Source organism: Tetrapisispora phaffii, chromosome 9 (genome assembly GCF_000236905.1).
Source record: "Tetrapisispora phaffii CBS 4417 chromosome 9, complete genome".
Lineage (NCBI taxonomy): Eukaryota > Fungi > Ascomycota > Saccharomycetes > Saccharomycetales > Saccharomycetaceae > Tetrapisispora > Tetrapisispora phaffii.
This window is the reverse complement of record NC_016528.1, coordinates 650945-668661: the sequence shown is the minus strand read 5'-3', so window position 1 is coordinate 668661 and position 17717 is coordinate 650945. Positions and strand designations below refer to the sequence as shown.

General features: G+C 35.3%; 8 protein-coding genes across 8 annotated transcripts; 2 read left to right on the top strand and 6 right to left on the bottom strand.

Moving 5' to 3' along the window:
• Window positions 1-869: 869 nt before the first annotated feature.
• PRO3 (pyrroline-5-carboxylate reductase) lies at window positions 870-1727 on the bottom strand (the record flags this gene model as incomplete). Its single annotated transcript, XM_003687191.1, has 1 exon — window positions 870-1727. One exon carries the CDS (start codon window positions 1725-1727, stop codon window positions 870-872), a length of 858 nt encoding a protein of 285 aa, XP_003687239.1.
• Window positions 1728-2057: 330 nt separating this feature from the next.
• SRB4 (Srb4p) lies at window positions 2058-4175 on the bottom strand (the record flags this gene model as incomplete). Its single annotated transcript, XM_003687190.1, has 1 exon — window positions 2058-4175. The coding sequence occupies one exon, from the start codon at window positions 4173-4175 to the stop codon at window positions 2058-2060; it is 2118 nt and encodes a 705-aa protein (XP_003687238.1).
• Window positions 4176-4757: 582 nt separating this feature from the next.
• TPHA0I03020 (TLC domain-containing protein) lies at window positions 4758-5603 on the bottom strand (the record flags this gene model as incomplete). Its single annotated transcript, XM_003687189.1, has 1 exon — window positions 4758-5603. One exon carries the CDS (start codon window positions 5601-5603, stop codon window positions 4758-4760), a length of 846 nt encoding a protein of 281 aa, XP_003687237.1.
• A 629-nt stretch (window positions 5604-6232) lies between these two features.
• ADO1 (adenosine kinase) lies at window positions 6233-7252 on the top strand (the record flags this gene model as incomplete). Its single annotated transcript, XM_003687188.1, has 1 exon — window positions 6233-7252. The coding sequence occupies one exon, from the start codon at window positions 6233-6235 to the stop codon at window positions 7250-7252; it is 1020 nt and encodes a 339-aa protein (XP_003687236.1).
• A 443-nt stretch (window positions 7253-7695) lies between these two features.
• Window positions 7696-9747, top strand: ECM27 (Ecm27p; the record flags this gene model as incomplete). Its single annotated transcript, XM_003687187.1, has 1 exon — window positions 7696-9747. One exon carries the CDS (start codon window positions 7696-7698, stop codon window positions 9745-9747), a length of 2052 nt encoding a protein of 683 aa, XP_003687235.1.
• A 245-nt stretch (window positions 9748-9992) lies between these two features.
• On the bottom strand, window positions 9993-11330 carry GPA2 (guanine nucleotide-binding protein subunit alpha; the record flags this gene model as incomplete). The annotated part of the gene is made up of 1 exon (XM_003687186.1): window positions 9993-11330. The coding sequence occupies one exon, from the start codon at window positions 11328-11330 to the stop codon at window positions 9993-9995; it is 1338 nt and encodes a 445-aa protein (XP_003687234.1).
• Window positions 11331-13693: 2363 nt separating this feature from the next.
• TPHA0I02980 (uncharacterized protein) lies at window positions 13694-13990 on the bottom strand (the record flags this gene model as incomplete). The annotated part of the gene is made up of 1 exon (XM_003687185.1): window positions 13694-13990. The coding sequence occupies one exon, from the start codon at window positions 13988-13990 to the stop codon at window positions 13694-13696; it is 297 nt and encodes a 98-aa protein (XP_003687233.1).
• A 272-nt stretch (window positions 13991-14262) lies between these two features.
• CPA2 (carbamoyl-phosphate synthase (glutamine-hydrolyzing) CPA2) lies at window positions 14263-17601 on the bottom strand (the record flags this gene model as incomplete). Its single annotated transcript, XM_003687184.1, has 1 exon — window positions 14263-17601. The coding sequence occupies one exon, from the start codon at window positions 17599-17601 to the stop codon at window positions 14263-14265; it is 3339 nt and encodes a 1112-aa protein (XP_003687232.1).
• Between the last annotated feature and the right edge of the window lie 116 nt (window positions 17602-17717).

The window sequence follows — 17717 nt, the reverse complement described above, 5'->3', positions numbered from 1 at the left end:
AGCTGGAAATTGATTATTTCATTTATTATTTCTGGTGTGTGGCTCGAAGATATTCAATATTCTTAACTATGGGGGGTGGAAGGGGGGAAGGTGCAAGAAGGTGAGCTGGAGGGGGTAGTAGACTGAAGCGTTCTACTTATGTTTCTTAGATAATATCTTGGGACTTACTTACTACGATCTTGCGTTACCACCTGGATCTGGCATGTCATTGTTGCTATTGTGCGGCATACTTGTGGCAATATGTGGCATTCTACGGAGTTTTCATTACTCAGTTAAGTGGATCATCAGGTGTATTTCAAAACACTCTGAAACTCCGTGGCCTGGCGTGTTGAATGTAATAACAGCGCGTGCAATAGCGTCAGACTGAGTGATGGCGTGGAACACAGCATAACCATCAGTAACACCCGCAGCAAGAATTGGTTATCTGTCCCCGCGGAGTTTCTCCCGTTGCTTCATCTCCTTCATGCTCCGCTACGCAGTTCTCATTGAAGCGACGACGCGATCAGGCGCTTTCTAACCAGACAGAAAACCCCGTCTCTGGTTGGTCAGACGGGACACCTCACTGTGCACGAACGGGTGATCAGGATTAAGGCTTCTCATTGGTCAGCGCGTCACGTGGTGGATACGCTAGGGCTTGTTGCAGCCCTAGGGTGAATGAACAATCGTGGTTGCGGTTTACGGAAGGGTTAACTCTGCTCTGTCAGGGTTTGGTGAAGACCTGAGGTTTCTGGTTACAAAGGCAATCAATGCACAGACATATATATACTAAAGGCAGTTATCTAATATTTAAATATATAAATGTACAACTATATATACGGGTGGGTTTTGAATGAAGCTTCAGGTTGTGTTGTATTGTATTGGAATGGACCTTATTTCTTCTTGCCAAGTTTGGCAGCAACGTTAGCGGCTTCTTCAACACCTCTGATGATACCACTCTTGACACCCTTGTCTTCCATTACACATAAACCTGCAATAGTGGTACCACCTGGGGTGCAGACTTGGTGTTTCAATACGCCAGGGTGTTCGCCACTCATCTCCACCATCTTGACAGTACCTTCCATCACTTTCAAAGCGCACTCTTTACTTTCCTTCAATGGAATACCCATTTGGATACCACTTTCCATCAATGACTCTAGCATTAATAGGACGAAGGCTGGGCCAGAGCCCACTAAAGCAGTGGCGGCATCCATGTTCTTTTCTGGCAATTCGATGTATTTACCTACTTGGCTAATCAATTGCGACACAATAGCTCTTTGATTCTCGTTCACAGTTGGAGAGTGGGCGACAATGGCGCAACCATATCCATATTTAGCAGGGGTGTTAGTCATTACACGCGAGACATTTCGTGAGTAAGCGGTTAATTGCTCAATAGTCCAGCCAGCACAGATCGAAATAAGCAGCTTTTCACCCATATGTTCCTTGACTTTACGCATGGTTTCCTCGACTATAAATGGTTTAGTTCCTAAGAAGACAATGTCTGCTTCCTTCACAGCTCTATCATTTTCACCGAATGTGGATTCAACAATGATACCATTTGGGGATGGTGGTAAACTTTCAATTAGTTTAGTCACACCCATAGCAGTTTCGTCATTATGGTTACATGCAATAATTTTGGACGGATATAATTTTGCAATAGCAGCATCAGTAACTTTTGGAGCATTGTAGATAGCGGATAGAACGGCTTGGCCCATAACACCACAGCCTAGAAAGGTTAATGTGTATCCCATTTTTATTTGGATGTGATTATTTGACTGAGATAGCTATCTTAGTCTAATTACTTACATTCTCAACTAAAGTAATATATCTCATTTTTATATGATGTGGATCTTTTAGTAGGCGTGTAATTCCTTGTTAAATTTTATGTCGGTCACACTATAAGCGCCACCGGACACACACATAAATATATATATGTATCTCATCATATCGCTAAAATACTATTAAGTGATAACACCAGAGTAAATTACATTGTATTAAGTTTATTTAATGTTATATAGATAGAATGCAATGATGCATCTCATTACACTCTGCAACCTTTCTGGCCGTCAATTCTGAACAAACTAGTTCACATCTTCCATTTTTATGTCATCGTTTTTGATTAACGATGATTTATCTTTGCTATATTCGCTGACGATGAAACTTAAGAACTCTTCGACTTCTTTAAATTCCGTGAATGTTGTGTTAAATATTGTAACACCATTTTTATCTAGATATTTTATATCAATGACGGCATTACAGTAATTTGGATTCTTCAATAACAGATTAATCGTGGCAGCTTTATTATCCATCATTGGTAATGTAATATCAAACTTGGAAACAGGCAGTTCTAGTAAATATTCGAATGCTTCGATTTCATTTGTCAGTGTTTCAATGTGTTTATCTAGGGCAACTTTCTTTCTACCGTCCTCAGATGAGTTCACATCTTCAGAAGCAGAAACTGCTTCTTCTTTAATACTAGCCTCAGGAATTATTCCCAGTACATAATCTTTTAGGATTCTTCTTAGTATTACTTTGTAACTGTGATGACGGATTTTCCCCAATATAGGTTTAACTAACAATATTTCATCAGCACTCTTGGTAATGTTTCTTTTAGAAGAAATCATTGTTTGTCTGATTTCCTTTTTGAACATCACAACCAGAAGCATTCTTAAAGTAACTAATATCAAATTAGCACGTTTATCATTGACCCTTGGTGAATCTTGTTCATGGTTAACCACAGAAGGATCTTGTAAAGATACAAAGTCGATCTCAATTTTTTCATTAGATAATTCAAGTACTATTTTGTTTTCATTTTCAACTACAACTCCAAAAGAAATCAATTCTGAACATTCCTTTTTTAAGTGATGCATTAATTCTTTTTCAAAGATAAAGGCCTTTAACCTCGATATTTGAGATCTGATGCTATCTGAATTTTTTTCACTGGAATCAAAATTATTGTTCAAAAATTCGTTTGAAATTGAACTTTCACCACTTAAAACAGAATCATCTTCTGATTCAAGTCGTGTATATATTCTGATTCTGATAAATCTCTCATAATTCTGCAATTCATTACCATGTTCTATACTTCCTTTCGAGGTGGGAACTAACTCTAGTTTATTTGTTTCGACATTATTTCTAAGTAACGCGATACCTTTATCATATCTATACGTTGAGCCAGAGTCACCATAACCGTACTTAATACCTAAAACCCTTTGATTTGTAGAATAGTCTCTTAATTTAAAAATGACATCCTTGTTACTTATATTCGTAGCAAGTTTTCTCCAATATTCATGCTCTCTCTGTAAAGTCTTTGTTAATGCAGCATAATTCTCTTTCAGCATTTGACGTGAATCGTCTAAGCTTTTTAATTTCCAACCCTTGTCTAATATCGCAAGCATTTGTTCATCTTTCTTACTTTTTGTTTCGTGTGGTATCTTTTCAGAGTTCAATGACCCTGGAGATACGGTTTTTTTCAAGAAAGGCGACATTGAAGATAATGCTGATTGTTCTCTTGCACCGGATAATAGTAAAGAAACGAATTCTAAAGATAAAGATGATTCATTAATAGCCAAATTAATATCATCGATCATTTGCTTCCTTATTTGCTCAAAGTTGGCTTGAGGAATAAACTCTTTAGTGTCGTTATTGATGGCAATAATACCATCTCCAAGTAATTCATGGTTTTGTGAATTAAAATCCATTGAAGATTCGTCTGCACCTTGGGTCGTCGATAAATCTGATAGCTTTGCAGTATCGTCTTCTAATGGTAGTATATCCATATCCATCTTATTGGAATCCGGGAATCTGTCTATTAGCTCGTCAACATTATTATTTTTTTCTAATTCTTCCTCTTGTTGAATTTCTCGAAGTAATTCATCCTCAGATAAATTGCCAAATGTAAAACCTGGTCCCTTCTGTTGCGATATTAGAGGAATCAATTGAGCTAACGGTAGCTTTCCAAAGACTTCGTATGGATTGTTGATGAGATTAATGCTTTTGGTATTAGCATCGTTGAGCTTCTTATCCAAGGGCACTTTCAATTCAACATCTGCCTCCTCTGAATTCGCTGTTCCTGTGAATGTTTCCGATTTCCCAGTTGGTGAGAATGAGGAAGTGTACAATGGGAGATTGATCAAATTTGGATCCAACGCTAAATTAATACCATTCTTTTTGATATCTTGAAAATTATCTTCAGACATATTGGTGAGCTTTCTGATCACTTCCAATAAAGCACTTTTGGTCAATTAGTAATTAAAAAGTAACTTGACTAGTGCTGATACTGTGTTATTGGCAACAAAAGGTATTCAAAGTTCTTTCTCTTTAAAATACTATTTGTATATATAACTCTCTTATTATATTTGAATATCGATATTATTATTTTTTTCAGGTCACCGTATGTAAGAACCGAATACAACGAATTTTCGAATCTTTAAAAAGGGTATCGCCAACGAAAGGCAAAGTTATATCAAAATAATGCGATTATGTAGTCATTTACTCGTGTATATATGTGTGTGTCATATAACTTATTTGATTATTTAAATTGAAGATGTTCGTGTTACGGAACAGTTAAGTTGTTTACTGATCTGTCATAGAAAGCTCAAGATCAATGAACCAAAACGGAATGTCTGATACTGCTTATTTCAAGAAGTCTCTCTTACATTAACGTAGCACTACGATCTTATAAAGACTATTTTAGTAAATGATCATAAATGATTGTTATTGTATTAATATCCGGACTAACTTTTTGAGGCCTATATTATCTATTGTCTATATATACACATTCATTTTTTATTAGTCAACTTTCTAATCACTTTAATCATCTTCATGAACCAGAACACACTCAAAGTTTCCATAGCAATCATTAATGATAATAGCATTGTGTAGTGAATAACTGGTAGCTCATTAATTCCCTCTAGAACATCAAAAAGCACTCCAAGTAACATTATTGGACCACCGATAATTCTAACAAAGAAAAACACTACCATCAAACAAATACCATTTACAATATTGAAAGTGTTCAATAATGACATCGTTGCACTTTTAGAACCTTGTGCGTTAACGCCTGATTTTCCAATCTTTTCATTCTTGAGAATTTGCATGAAATACCAATTGATATTCACAAAAGGTGTGCTGAGTTCGAAACTCAAGAATTTTGAGATCCACGTTTGCGCAAAAGGTCTCATTGTTAGACATAAAACGTACATTGTAGCGGAAGCATGCAAAGTAAATTGAAATCCATAAATGTCATAATGACGTACACAAAGATATAAATCCCAAATGAAATAACCCATTGCGATTGCTGTGACCATGGAACATCTTTCGTCAGCAAAATTACCTAGATTATAAACAGAATCACTAGGTAAATTCAAAAAAATAGTTGGATAAATGGAGATGTAAGTTACGACACATTGAAACATAGACACTGTGTGAACGTCAAAATCAATTTTCAAACCGTCATCTTTAATATTAGTGTACTTTTCACCAAAGACCATCTTGTTTACAGCTGGTGCCACATACTGATAGCAGACAGTGTAAAAAGCCAACGATAGCAAAACTTCATGAACATGTCTCAAAAAGATACTGCTAGAATCTGGAAAAAATGAATAAGCTAGTAATGGGTCTTGCATTGTCAGGGTGGTATGCTTCGTGCACTTGTAAATTTCTATCTATATCAAACAGCACTCGACAAACAAACAGTTAGTTCTTGTCCTTTTTATATACAGGTATATATCGACACATTAAACTTATTTAAAACAATCTAAAATTCAATTCAACAATCTTGTCAAAGCAACAGTATCTCAAATAGTTGATCCATCCATCGTTTGTTCCACCCTTTCAACATATTCAATATCACAAATGTTGTTTCTCGTACCTTGTTTCTCATTATGTTTTCTCGAGATGTTGAAATTTCATGTTTTTTCTACTTCAGGCATAAGATCCGGAAGTTTCGAAAAATTAAAATTTTATTTCTCACCACAATCTCTATTTTTTTCAACAATGAAATATATGATAATACATGTTGAGATCGACTTGGAACAGTTTCTCTTGAACCTGAATTCATATGGTGGTGGTTGAAATGATTCGTTGGTGAAGGGTTGGTTGATCGTAGTCTTTCTGTGCTTGTTTAACTGCAAATATAAATGATTTCATCGAACGTATTTATTATTTACTTTAAACGTTTAAAAAAGAAAATTTATTGTAAAGACTTTCAAACTCCAGGAAGTAAAACAAGAATAAAAACAAAGCAATTTTAACAATGTTTCAAGAAAAGCTAGTTGTTTTATGTAATCCTTTGTTGGATATCCAAGCCACTGTCGATGCTGAGTATCTAAAGAAGTACGATTTGAAGGCCAATGATGCCATTTTAGTCGATGCCAAATCTGGTGATAAGAAGATGGCCATCTACGATGAGTTAGCTAGTTATCCAGACGTTAAATACATTGCTGGTGGTGCTGGTCAAAATTCAGCAAGAGGTGCTGCTTATATTTTAGGTAAAGGTAAGGTTGCTTATTTTGGTTCTGTTGGCAAGGACAAATATGCTGAGAAATTAGCTGCTGAAAATGCAGCTGCTGGTGTTACTTCTTTATATCAGGTCCAAGAAGATGCAGGTACTGGTAAGTGTGCTGCTTTAATTACGAACTTCGACAGATCTTTGGTTACAGACTTAAGTGCTGCTAATTTATTTACTCCAGATCATTTGGACAAGAATTGGTCTGTTGTTGAAAATGCTGAAATTTTTTACATTGGTGGTTTCCATTTGACTGTCTCCCCAGAATCTATTATTAAATTAGGTAAGCACGCCAAAGAAACCGGTAAACAATTCATCTTAAACTTGAGTGCTCCGTTCATTCCTCAATTTTTCAAGGATGCTTTGAAAGAGGTTTTACCATATACCACTATGGTTATTGCCAATGAAGCTGAAGCTGAAGCGTATGCAGAAGCTTTTGAACTAAAATGTTCTAAAACTGATTTGGAAGCCATTGCCAAGGAAATAGTAGGTGACTCTAAAAAGACTGTTATTTTCACACATGGTCTAGAACCAACTGTTGTGGTCACTTCAGAAGGATCTCAAACTTTCCCAGTCAAGGCATTAGAAAGCTCTAAAATTGTTGACACCAACGGTGCTGGTGATGCTTTCGCCGCTGGTTTCTTAGCTGCTTTAGTAGAAAAGAAGCCATTAGAAACTGCCATTGACATGGGTCAATGGTTGGCTGCTCTATCCATCCAAGAAATTGGTGCTTCATACCCAAAGGTGCCACTTGCATACTCCGCTTAATTCTAATCGAGTATTTCGAGTGACTGTGATAATATTTCTTTTAAATTTTAAGTTTGCTATTTAAATACATAATTAAATATAGATTATATCAATAGAAGGTCTGCATGTTTATATATCAATTGCATCTATTCAAGCAATCTTAAATTTTAGAAATCATATTTAACATTTATATATTGCAATAGAGTCAGCCTCACCTAACAGACATGTTTTCCGTTTTAATTCCGCTTGCATTTAAAGCCTCTTTTTACAAAGAATATAAAAATTAAGGTAAAATAAGATAACAACACTTTTTAACTAACATCAATTGTCAATACGTAAATATTGCTAAACTTGGCTAAATGCAATCGAAGGGAATACTGTAATATAGATTTATTGATATTAATTTATAATAAGGTTTTTCATGCACTCCATTATTTTGAAGTCACAGATTCTAAGTTTAAGATATGATATGGGCATTTAAACTTGCACATCCAAAGTTATTGTATGAAGGTGCAACTTCATTATCATTTACTTTTATACTATCAAGTTCAATACAGGTTATTATCTATTTCATTCTTCTAGGGATTTGTGCATCTGATTATTTATGTCCAAGTGTAGCAAGTTTGTCGGGCTCAGAAGAGTCAGCTTCATCTGGTGTACTTGCAGCAGTTTTGTTATCATGGTGTAATTCGTCTCCAGATTTGTTTTCTAATTTTATGAGTTGGACAAGTAGATCTTTGGATAATGACTCGAATAATAAAAATTTTGCAGCATTGTCTGTCGGTGAAGTCCTTGGTGCATGTGGAATTATTTTATGCGTAGTTGAGGGATCAATTTTTATGCTTATGTCGTTTTTAGACCTCAATATAATGGAAACTCAGAGGAAAACTATTTTAAAAGATTTAGGTTTTACCTCTGTAGCCATCCTGGCAATGTGGTATGTGTGCGTAATGAATAAAGTTACAGTGTTTAATTGTATCGTTATGATAATGATCTATGTGATCTACCTAACGTCTAAATTCATTTATAAGGGACAAAAGAAAGCAGATAATGTTGAAGATGAAGAAGAGCCATATAATTTAGAATTGTCATCTCAAACTTCAGATGAGGGAATAGATGCATTTACAGGACACATACGACCCAATATTCTAACAGCAATGGATTTTAATAATTTATTATCTGTATTAGAATCGTCTAACAAAAGTGTTGATCAAGAGCAATTAACAACTCTTGAAGCTGCGTATGACGATAATTTAAATATGGATGACATGTTGGATATACCAAGAAGAGCTAGTACGGTACCTATAACAGAAGCTAGGTACACTGATGTTCCAAATTTTCCAAATAGTGCACCAGAGACCTTCCAGTCATATAGAGATGATCCTGGCCATGAGCTAATGGATGACCAATATTTGCATACTTTTAATATGACTGTTAGATCCAGTAAAACTAAGATAATGAGTAAATATAAAAAGAATTTTTTTCGAATGTTTCTGCCTCACTTAATGCATTTTTCACAGAAAAGTAAAATAGATGCAATTCTGTCTGTCATTACATCACCTTTCGTAATAATTTTGCGGCTGTCATGTCCTCAGCCGTTGAAGATAATTGATTATGATATTGATACTAAAAAGTATGTTTACTCTAAAATAGATATGGCAATTTTATTTTTACAAACTTTATTGAGTCCTTTGTTCTCGTTTTTTATTTTATCATGCATTATGTCCAGTAATTTTTCGTTATTCATTTGGACAATTCCTATATTATTGTCCTCATTGTTTATTTTTTTGGCGGTTGTTTATTATAGAACCATTATTGCATATAACAAATTTTCAATATTTACATCACCATCATTTGGTGATGCAGTAATCTCAGATAGTTCAGCTGAAAGGAGAATCATTGAAAAATTAACTGGCCTTTTGAGGATTCTACTTTTAGTAATTTGCATAACCAATACTATATTATGGATATCTTTGATAGCGAACGCTCTAATAGAAATATTAGAAATTTACCAGAACATAACAGGAATATCAGAAGCCATACTGGGGCTTACAATATTTGCTTGGGGGAACTCAGTAAGTGATTTGATTTCTAATATTGCTATGTGTAACCTATACAAAAAACAACCTGACAGTAATGGCCAAAATTTAACAGATATTGCAACTAAATTCTTTATGATATCATGTAGCTCATGTGTTGGCAGTGTTATGTTGAATTCTATGGGTGGGATAGGTGTCAGTGGATTATTTTCTATGATATTTATTCACAAAGAGTCTCACAGATTTTGGTTGTTGAGGAATATAGTTTTAAATGAATCTGAAGACGGCTTTGAGGTTAAATTCATTGTTTCATGTGTAGCACTGTTAATTCAAGTAATTTTGTTATTTCTTACATTTGGTGGCATTAAAAGTTCAAGAGATTGGATACAGAGTAATAAGTTTGGATTAGGATTGACAATGTGTTGCTTATGGGCATTATCTACCTTAATTAACATACTTCTAGAAATTTTTATATAAAAAAAGCCTTTCATTTTGTATAATTAATTCTTCTTAATTGAACAAGCATGTAATGGATATTATTAACTTACATTTTTTACTAATATGATCTGCAATATATAGTTAATATAAATTTGTTATTTCAATTTACTTTTATTTGATTATTTACCTTCTTATTTGGGTGGGATTGCACCCTTTTGAAATATGCTTTAAGATAATGCAATTATAAGGGGATATGTTATGTAGCATCTTATAAATTATAATTTCTACAGCACACCTGAATCTTTTAAATTATTCTGCAGAATTGTTTCTTTAACTGCAGAGAATAATACTTTAATATTTGATGTGTCTGTTGCTTGTGTTATATGTGGATAAATGTTTAAATTGGCTCTGTTTAATTGAAAGAATCTCCATAGAATATATTTTGCTGCTTTATTAATATCTTGACCTCCTGTATAGTCCGGAAAATATTTCTCTAAAGGAACTTTCTTCAATTTTTCAACGAATAAATCTATTTTATTTAAAAATAAAACAACCGATGTTCTTGAGAACCATCTACTATTAACAATATTTTCGAATAATACCAAACTTTCATGGAACCTACTTTGTGATTTATCTTCGATTAAAAATTGATCATATTCTGACAATGACACGCAAAATATGACCACCGTTACATTATTAAAACAGTGAATCCATTTTTTACGTTCTGACCTTTGTCCACCGACATCGAAGACGTGTATTTTAGAGTTATTTCCAATGTTAATATATGCATCATGAATACCCGATGTTTTACTTCTTGAGCGAATAATATCTTGATCCGAAGGAGAATAGTTTGCTTTTGCAATTCTTGGTAAATTTTCAATAAAATATCTTATTGAATCCATTAAATATATCTGTGATATCTTTTCATAATCATCTAATAAATCCTTTGTACTTGGAAGCTGTGATAATTTTGTCAAGATATTTACTAGATGTTCTGGAAATTGCTCAAGCTCTGCCATTTTGTTATGACATCTGAGTTCATAAGATTCTTTTACAAAAAAATCTAAATCCTTTTCCGATATTAGATATTCTTTCTCTTCATCTTCTGTAATCGTTATATTGAAATGTCTTCTCCCACTAATTAGATCTTCGCCAATCTCCAGGATATTTTCATGAATGGAATTTCTATATGATAATCTTTCTGATTCGTCAAATTTATTGTTGGTGATAATTCTTAGTTGTGTAAAGACGGTGGACTTACCACTTTCACCAGTACCCAATAGTAAGACTTTTGGTATATGTTTTTCATTTGACAAAGTAGCATCTGTCTTAGAGTTAGTCAAAGATAAATCAGCGTTTTCCATGTCAGTATTCAATCCATCACTGATATCCTCGGTGCTACTATTTTTACTATCCACTGCATTTGAAGATTTATTTACGTTTGAATTTGCACTTGGATGCGAAGGAACATCTTGCGAATTGTTGTTATTTTTATTTTTTGTTCTTATTGTTACATTTGGAGAATTTGAATCAGTCGGTTTGCTCTTAGCAACATTGGCAGCTTCATTGTTGTTAGACCCTTTATGCGCATCGGCACTTTCTTTAGAACCACATACACCCATTATTCTACCGAACTGATTGACCAAGCTTCTCAGATTATTCTTTATTCAAAGCAGGGGAGCACAATGACTATTAGCAAACCATCAAGAAATAAGAAGCAGAAAAGACTATCCTGGTAAAACTGAGAAACGATATGAATCAGGAAATTCAATTGTGATTAAACTTTTATATCTATATATATATGTGTGAATGCGAGTGAGTATATAAGCACAAGTTGAGTGATACGGTGACAATGTGTCTGGGTGCGTAGTGAAAGATAGAGGCACATATCTCGATCCCACCAGATATCGATACATTTTCAACAAGATGGGTAGCATTTAGAGAATAACGACGTTGAGTGTTGAAAAAAAACTGCAAAAAAATATGGAGAGAAAGCGAGGACGATTGGGATAGTTAATTGATGGAGTATAATAAAGTTAATTATTTCGTATAGACAGGTTAAGATAAATGAATTCGATCGAGACAGAGAATCAGCAAGCAGAAAGAATTGATGTTAGCCAGCTTGGTATTGTTCCTGCCTACTACATATGTCGTAAAACGAAACGTTAAGCTTGATTATCTTATGTTGTATGTTGTTGTTTTTCGAAATACTTAATTAATGATTGAGAAACAGTGGCAGGCAGGGTCCATTTCCATCGTCGGTATAATAATGAGTATTTCACTATTACTTAATGTTACAGGCAGCGAGAGAGGGCTAGATAGACATGGCTGCGAACTGCGAACCGCGAACATACTATAGCTGATTGAGAGACTGACTGAGTGTAACTCGCACGCATGCAATGATGTCTGGAATAACGGTGGTCGTTTCGAAACACACTACGGGTGTTGGTTAGTTTGTGCTGGTGGCGAGAATGGGCAACTCTAATAGAACTCCTTGCAGGCATCTTTCGAAGCGCTTATGCTTACTTTGCCTGATGCAGCTGAACTAGTGCGTTTAGTGTAGCAGAAAGACAATATGGTGCAGTGTTTTGTCCCATAAAGAAGAAAAAGACAGAGAAAGAGAGCAGTTGATGTGTTGGTTTTCCAAACTGATAGATGTTGTGTGCACTGGTCCGTCCATCAGCAACACATAAAACAGGCGCAGCAAGTGGAACTCCTTTCGCGATGTTGATCGGCCGTTTTAGGAAGTTGAAGATCGCAGTTATTTCTTTTTTCCAACGCAATGGGTGGGATCGGAAGACACGCAGACAAATACCACGTCACCGCGTCCCGCACTGTTTTTTTTCTCGGTTCTCGGTACACGGTCTTGTCTCGTAAAGCATCTCAGCCAAAGAATAATAATCAGAAATGCACAAAAAGAAATAGAAAAAGAGAAAGTGAGTGTAATTTGCACGCGTTAATGTGATGGAAGTGTGTGCGTATGTTGCCTCTTTTGATCTGAAATTCCGATTTTTACTATTTTGTTGCACGGCTCCAAATTGCAATTGAGATCTGCAGCCCCGATTCGCTCGGTCGAAGAAAGCCAAAGCACGCAGTATTTCGCCAGTACAGAAGAAGAGGGGCAAGATCAGAGCGGCCGTTTTCAATTTGTGATCGGTGCGTGCCAGACGCAGGGGCTGGGCAAACGTATACCGGTGTTGCCTCTTCTCGGAACAGCAGCTTGCTCTAGGTGAATTACCTCGGGTGCCGCGAGAGCGCAAACGATACTGAACTCGGCTAGTATCACGGCCACATATCGAAAACGGGAAAGATCGCACGTTACCGATATTGGGTATATTGCCGGATCATCTATGTGTGATCATGTGGAGATATGCAGTAGACTCACGCAGAAGAAATAAAAAAGCGAACTTAGTTGCGGCCAAAAATGTCAGGTTTCCTCGGCTATTTCCGGAACAGTCTGTGTCAGTAGGATCAAACCACCCACTGGACATTCCCAAACTTCGAAACTTCAACAACCTATGAAAGAAATTTACATGGTTGGTCTGTCACTTCAGCTTGTCCGTGCGTGGTGTGTTCTGCATTGTAACAGATTTGGGATGCTTCGTCAGATCTGGACCAAGAATTCACAAGTTTGGCCCCCGTTTGGGACGTCTCTTTCTCCAGTTTAGACCGCCAGGTGGATTGAATAATTGTAACATGGAAAATTGCGTTACGGGTTCGAATGAGGTTATAATCATTTGTGAAAAAATATCTCGGCACGTTAGGAAAACTCCGGTTTTATCTTATAAAATGGAAATAAGTTTCATCGCACTCACACAGATGTGTGTTCCTTTACAATGTTGTTTTATAAACTTGATTGGTTCATAGATTACTTGCTATACAACTATATATCTTGACCTATACGTTACTTGAACGGGATATTAACATGCTGGCTTTTAGCAGTAGTATTGCATGCAAAAAATCCGTTCAATTGGGTTTCTATCATCTATCTGGGTGGATTAATTACTTGTAAGCGCGTTCTAATGGCGTTTCTCTTCTTGCTCGTTTTATCTTCCTTTTCAACATCATAGGCTTCGATCTGCCTTCTCACACCATTCGCGCTAGCCGTATTATTCGGAATTGGTTTTAGTTCAGGGTACACCTCTTTAGGTAGACTTCTTTGGTAGGTTTCTTGTGCAGACGCTGAATTCAAATCGTTGATGGTTTTTTTCAGTTCATTTTCCGGCTTGTTCTCTTTCTGGTTATGGTAATACCAATCATATGGGTCTTCGGCATCGTTCATGACTGGTTACTGCTCTCACAATAATTATATTCAGTTGACGAGAACGTTCATTGGATATGCTCATCATGTTATAAAACAATATAACCAGTTGTATCACTTAATTTATATAAAAATTATTTAGACGTTTCCTAATTTCGATTTTTCAGTGATGGAAATGTGGTGGTTACCCTGTGTGAACCTTAAGACATTACAAAATATTTCAAAATGACAGTGCAATTTATGATATAGAGTTATATATATATACAGATATATGTTATTAACATTTTTATTTATTAAGCTTTGAAGCCTAGCACTTCATCCCAAGAATGGACTTCTGGTGGAATGACAACATCGTTGGAGTTTAATATCTTGATCTTTTCATCGACTTTCTTTTGCAAACATTTTGCGAATAGTAAAGATGTTTCATGTTCATTGAATAGAGGAATTGCAAAATCAATAGCACTTCTTCTCATAATGTAATTTTCATCAAGGGTATCTTCAGCCTTCTTCGATGCTAGATTGAATACAGTTTGAATGTCTAACTGTTGGAAGTACTTTCTTAATTTACTCTTGTCTGCTGGAATCTCTGCAATAATTATTTCAGATTGGATCTCTTTTTCGGAAGTCAAATAATCATAGGTACTTTGGTTTGGAACATATATTTTAAACCCTAAGGTGTCGATAGTCTTCACAACGTTCTTGATGTAGTTTTTGGTTAAATCACCACCGACTAAGATACCACTTGGAGGTAAAGGAACCTTAAAGTTACTAGTACTCTGAATAGCTGTCCAATAACTTTCAATTAGATTCGCACCAAAGGAAGCAACTTCACCGGTGGAGGCCATTTCAACACCTAAAAATGGATCAGCACCAGCTAATCTAGTAAATGAAAATTGAGGAACTTTGGTAGCAACGTAGTTATATTCTTTTGACATTAAATCAACTGGTTCAGGAACATGTTTACTTAAAAATGCTTTGACTGCAATATCAATAAAATTAACACCTAGAACCTTGGAAACGAACGGGAATGATCTTGAAGCTCTAATATTACACTCGATAACCTTCAATGGTCCAATACCATCATTTATAATTTGCATGTTAAAAGGACCTGTGATATTCCAAGCTTTAGCTACTTTTTTGGCAATACTTAGTAATTCGGTTTTAATAGCAGAAGAGATTTGTTGTGGAGGTAAAACTAGAGAGGCATCTCCAGAATGGACACCAGCATTTTCAATATGTTCAGAAATCGCATGTACTAATACAGAGCCATTATGAGCAACGGCATCAACATCAATTTCTTGAGCACCTTCGATAAACTTTGAAATGACAACAGGATGATCTGGTGATATGTCAGAGGCTAATGTTAATTTCTTATCTAATTCTTCTTCGGAATTAACAACAGACATGGCGGCACCTGATAACACATACGATGGACGAATTAATACGGGATATCCAACTTTATTACAGAACTCTTCAGCGCTTTCAAGGGTAGAATTTTCACTCCATTCAGGTTGACCAACTTGGATTGAATCTAGAATTGATGAAAATTTATGTCTATTTTCAGCATTATCAATATCTACTGGACTAGTACCTAGAGTTTTATAACCATTTTCAAATAATTTCAAAGCAATATTTTGTGGTAATTGACCTCCCACAGAAATAATACACCCTTCCGAGTGTTCTAAATCATAAATGTCCATAACTCTTTCTAATGATAATTCTTCAAAATATAATCTATCAACTTCATCAAAGTCAGTAGATACGGTTTCTGGATTGTAATTAATCATCACTGTTTTCTTTCCTTGTTCTCTTAAGCTCTTTGCTGCATTAACAGCACACCAATCAAATTCCACCGACGAACCAATTCTATAAACACCTGAACCTAAAACTAAAACACCATTATCATTGAATTCAATGTCGCTTTTGGTTGCATTGTAAGTTATGTATAAGTAGTTAGTGTCGGCAGGAAATTCAGCAGCTAATGTGTCAATTCTCTTAACGAATGGTATGATTCCTTTAGACTTCCTTAATTCTCTGATTTGTAGTTCATCGATTAATTGTTCCTCGATGTTAATGGACTTAGCAATTTGTTTATCAGAAAATCCTAATTTCTTGGCCTTTAATAATAATTTGTATGATAATTGAGTAATGTCCTTAACTTGAGCAAGATATTTGTAAATATCAACAATGTTACTACACTTGTGTAAAAACCATTTATCGATTTTTGTCAATTCATGGACTCTTTCAACGGTGTAGTTTTCAACAATCAAAGCTTGGCCAATTGCTAATAATCTTCTGTCAGTAGGAGTTTTTAATGCTTCGTCAAGGTCTTCAAACTCATCGGAACCTTGGAAACCTAATAATGATGGATCAACTTGTCTGATAGCTTTTTGGAAAGCTTCTTCATAACATCTACCAATGGCCATGACTTCGCCAACAGATTTCATCGCTGAGCCGATATCTCTGTTTACATATTGAAACTTTGATAGATCCCATTTCGGAATTTTAGCGACAATATAGTCCAGAGCAGGTTCAAAATTGGCGACAGTAGTAGTAGTAATTGGGTTTGGTAATTCCGGTAAAGTATATCCTAATGCAATTTTTGCAGCTGTGTACGCTAATGGATAACCAGTTGCCTTTGAAGCTAAAGCAGAAGAACGAGATAATCTTGCATTCACCTCAATGACTTTATATTCTAAACCATCCGGTTGTAGAGCATATTGGACATTACATTCACCAATAACACCTAAGTGGTTGATAATCTTAATCGCAGCGGTTCTTAACATATGGAATTCTTCATCCGATAAAGTCTGAGAAGGAGCAAAAACGATCGAATCACCAGTGTGGACACCTAATGGATCAAAATTTTCCATGTTACAGACGGTGATACAATTTCCTACGTGATCCCTAACGACTTCATATTCAATTTCTTTCCAACCTTTCATCGATTTTTCCACTAAAACTTGTGGGGCTAAAGCTAGAGATTGTGAAGCCAAATTTTTTAATTCAGTATCATTATTAGCAAAACCAGATCCTAAACCACCTAATGCATAGGCAGATCTGATAATCACCGGATAACCAATTTTATTAGCAGATGCAATGACATCATCAATATTGTCACAAGCTATTGATTCAGCAATTGGAATATTGATTTCATTCAATGCCTTAGCAAATAAATCTCTGTCTTCAGAAGTGACCAAAGTTTTAATTGGTGTACCTAAAACCTTAACGTTATACTTATCTAAGATACCATTCTCCTTTAATGAAATACCACAATTTAATCCTGTTTGACCACCAAAAGTCAATAAAATGGAATCTGGTCTTTCCTTTTCGATAATGTAGGTAATATATTCTGGAGTGACTGGCAAATAGTAAACCCTGTCAGCTAAAGAATGAGAAGTTTGATTAGTTGCAATGTTTGGATTTATTAGGATGATGTTAATGTTTGAATTTGAGTCCTTTATAGCTTTAATAGCTTGTGAACCCGAATAATCAAATTCACCAGCTTGACCAATAGATAAACCGCCTGATCCGATAATCAAAACAGATTTGATATCATGCAAAAGTTGTGGATTATAACATTCGGAGTTGTATATGGAGACAGTTGGTTGTGTATTTTTGTAAATTGACATAGTGTTAAATAATATTTCTTTTTTTTAATAATACAATAAGGAATGAAGGTAAAGTATTATTTGATGTTATATTTTATAAAGTACTGTGCAGTATAACACTTTGAATAGATGCTGCT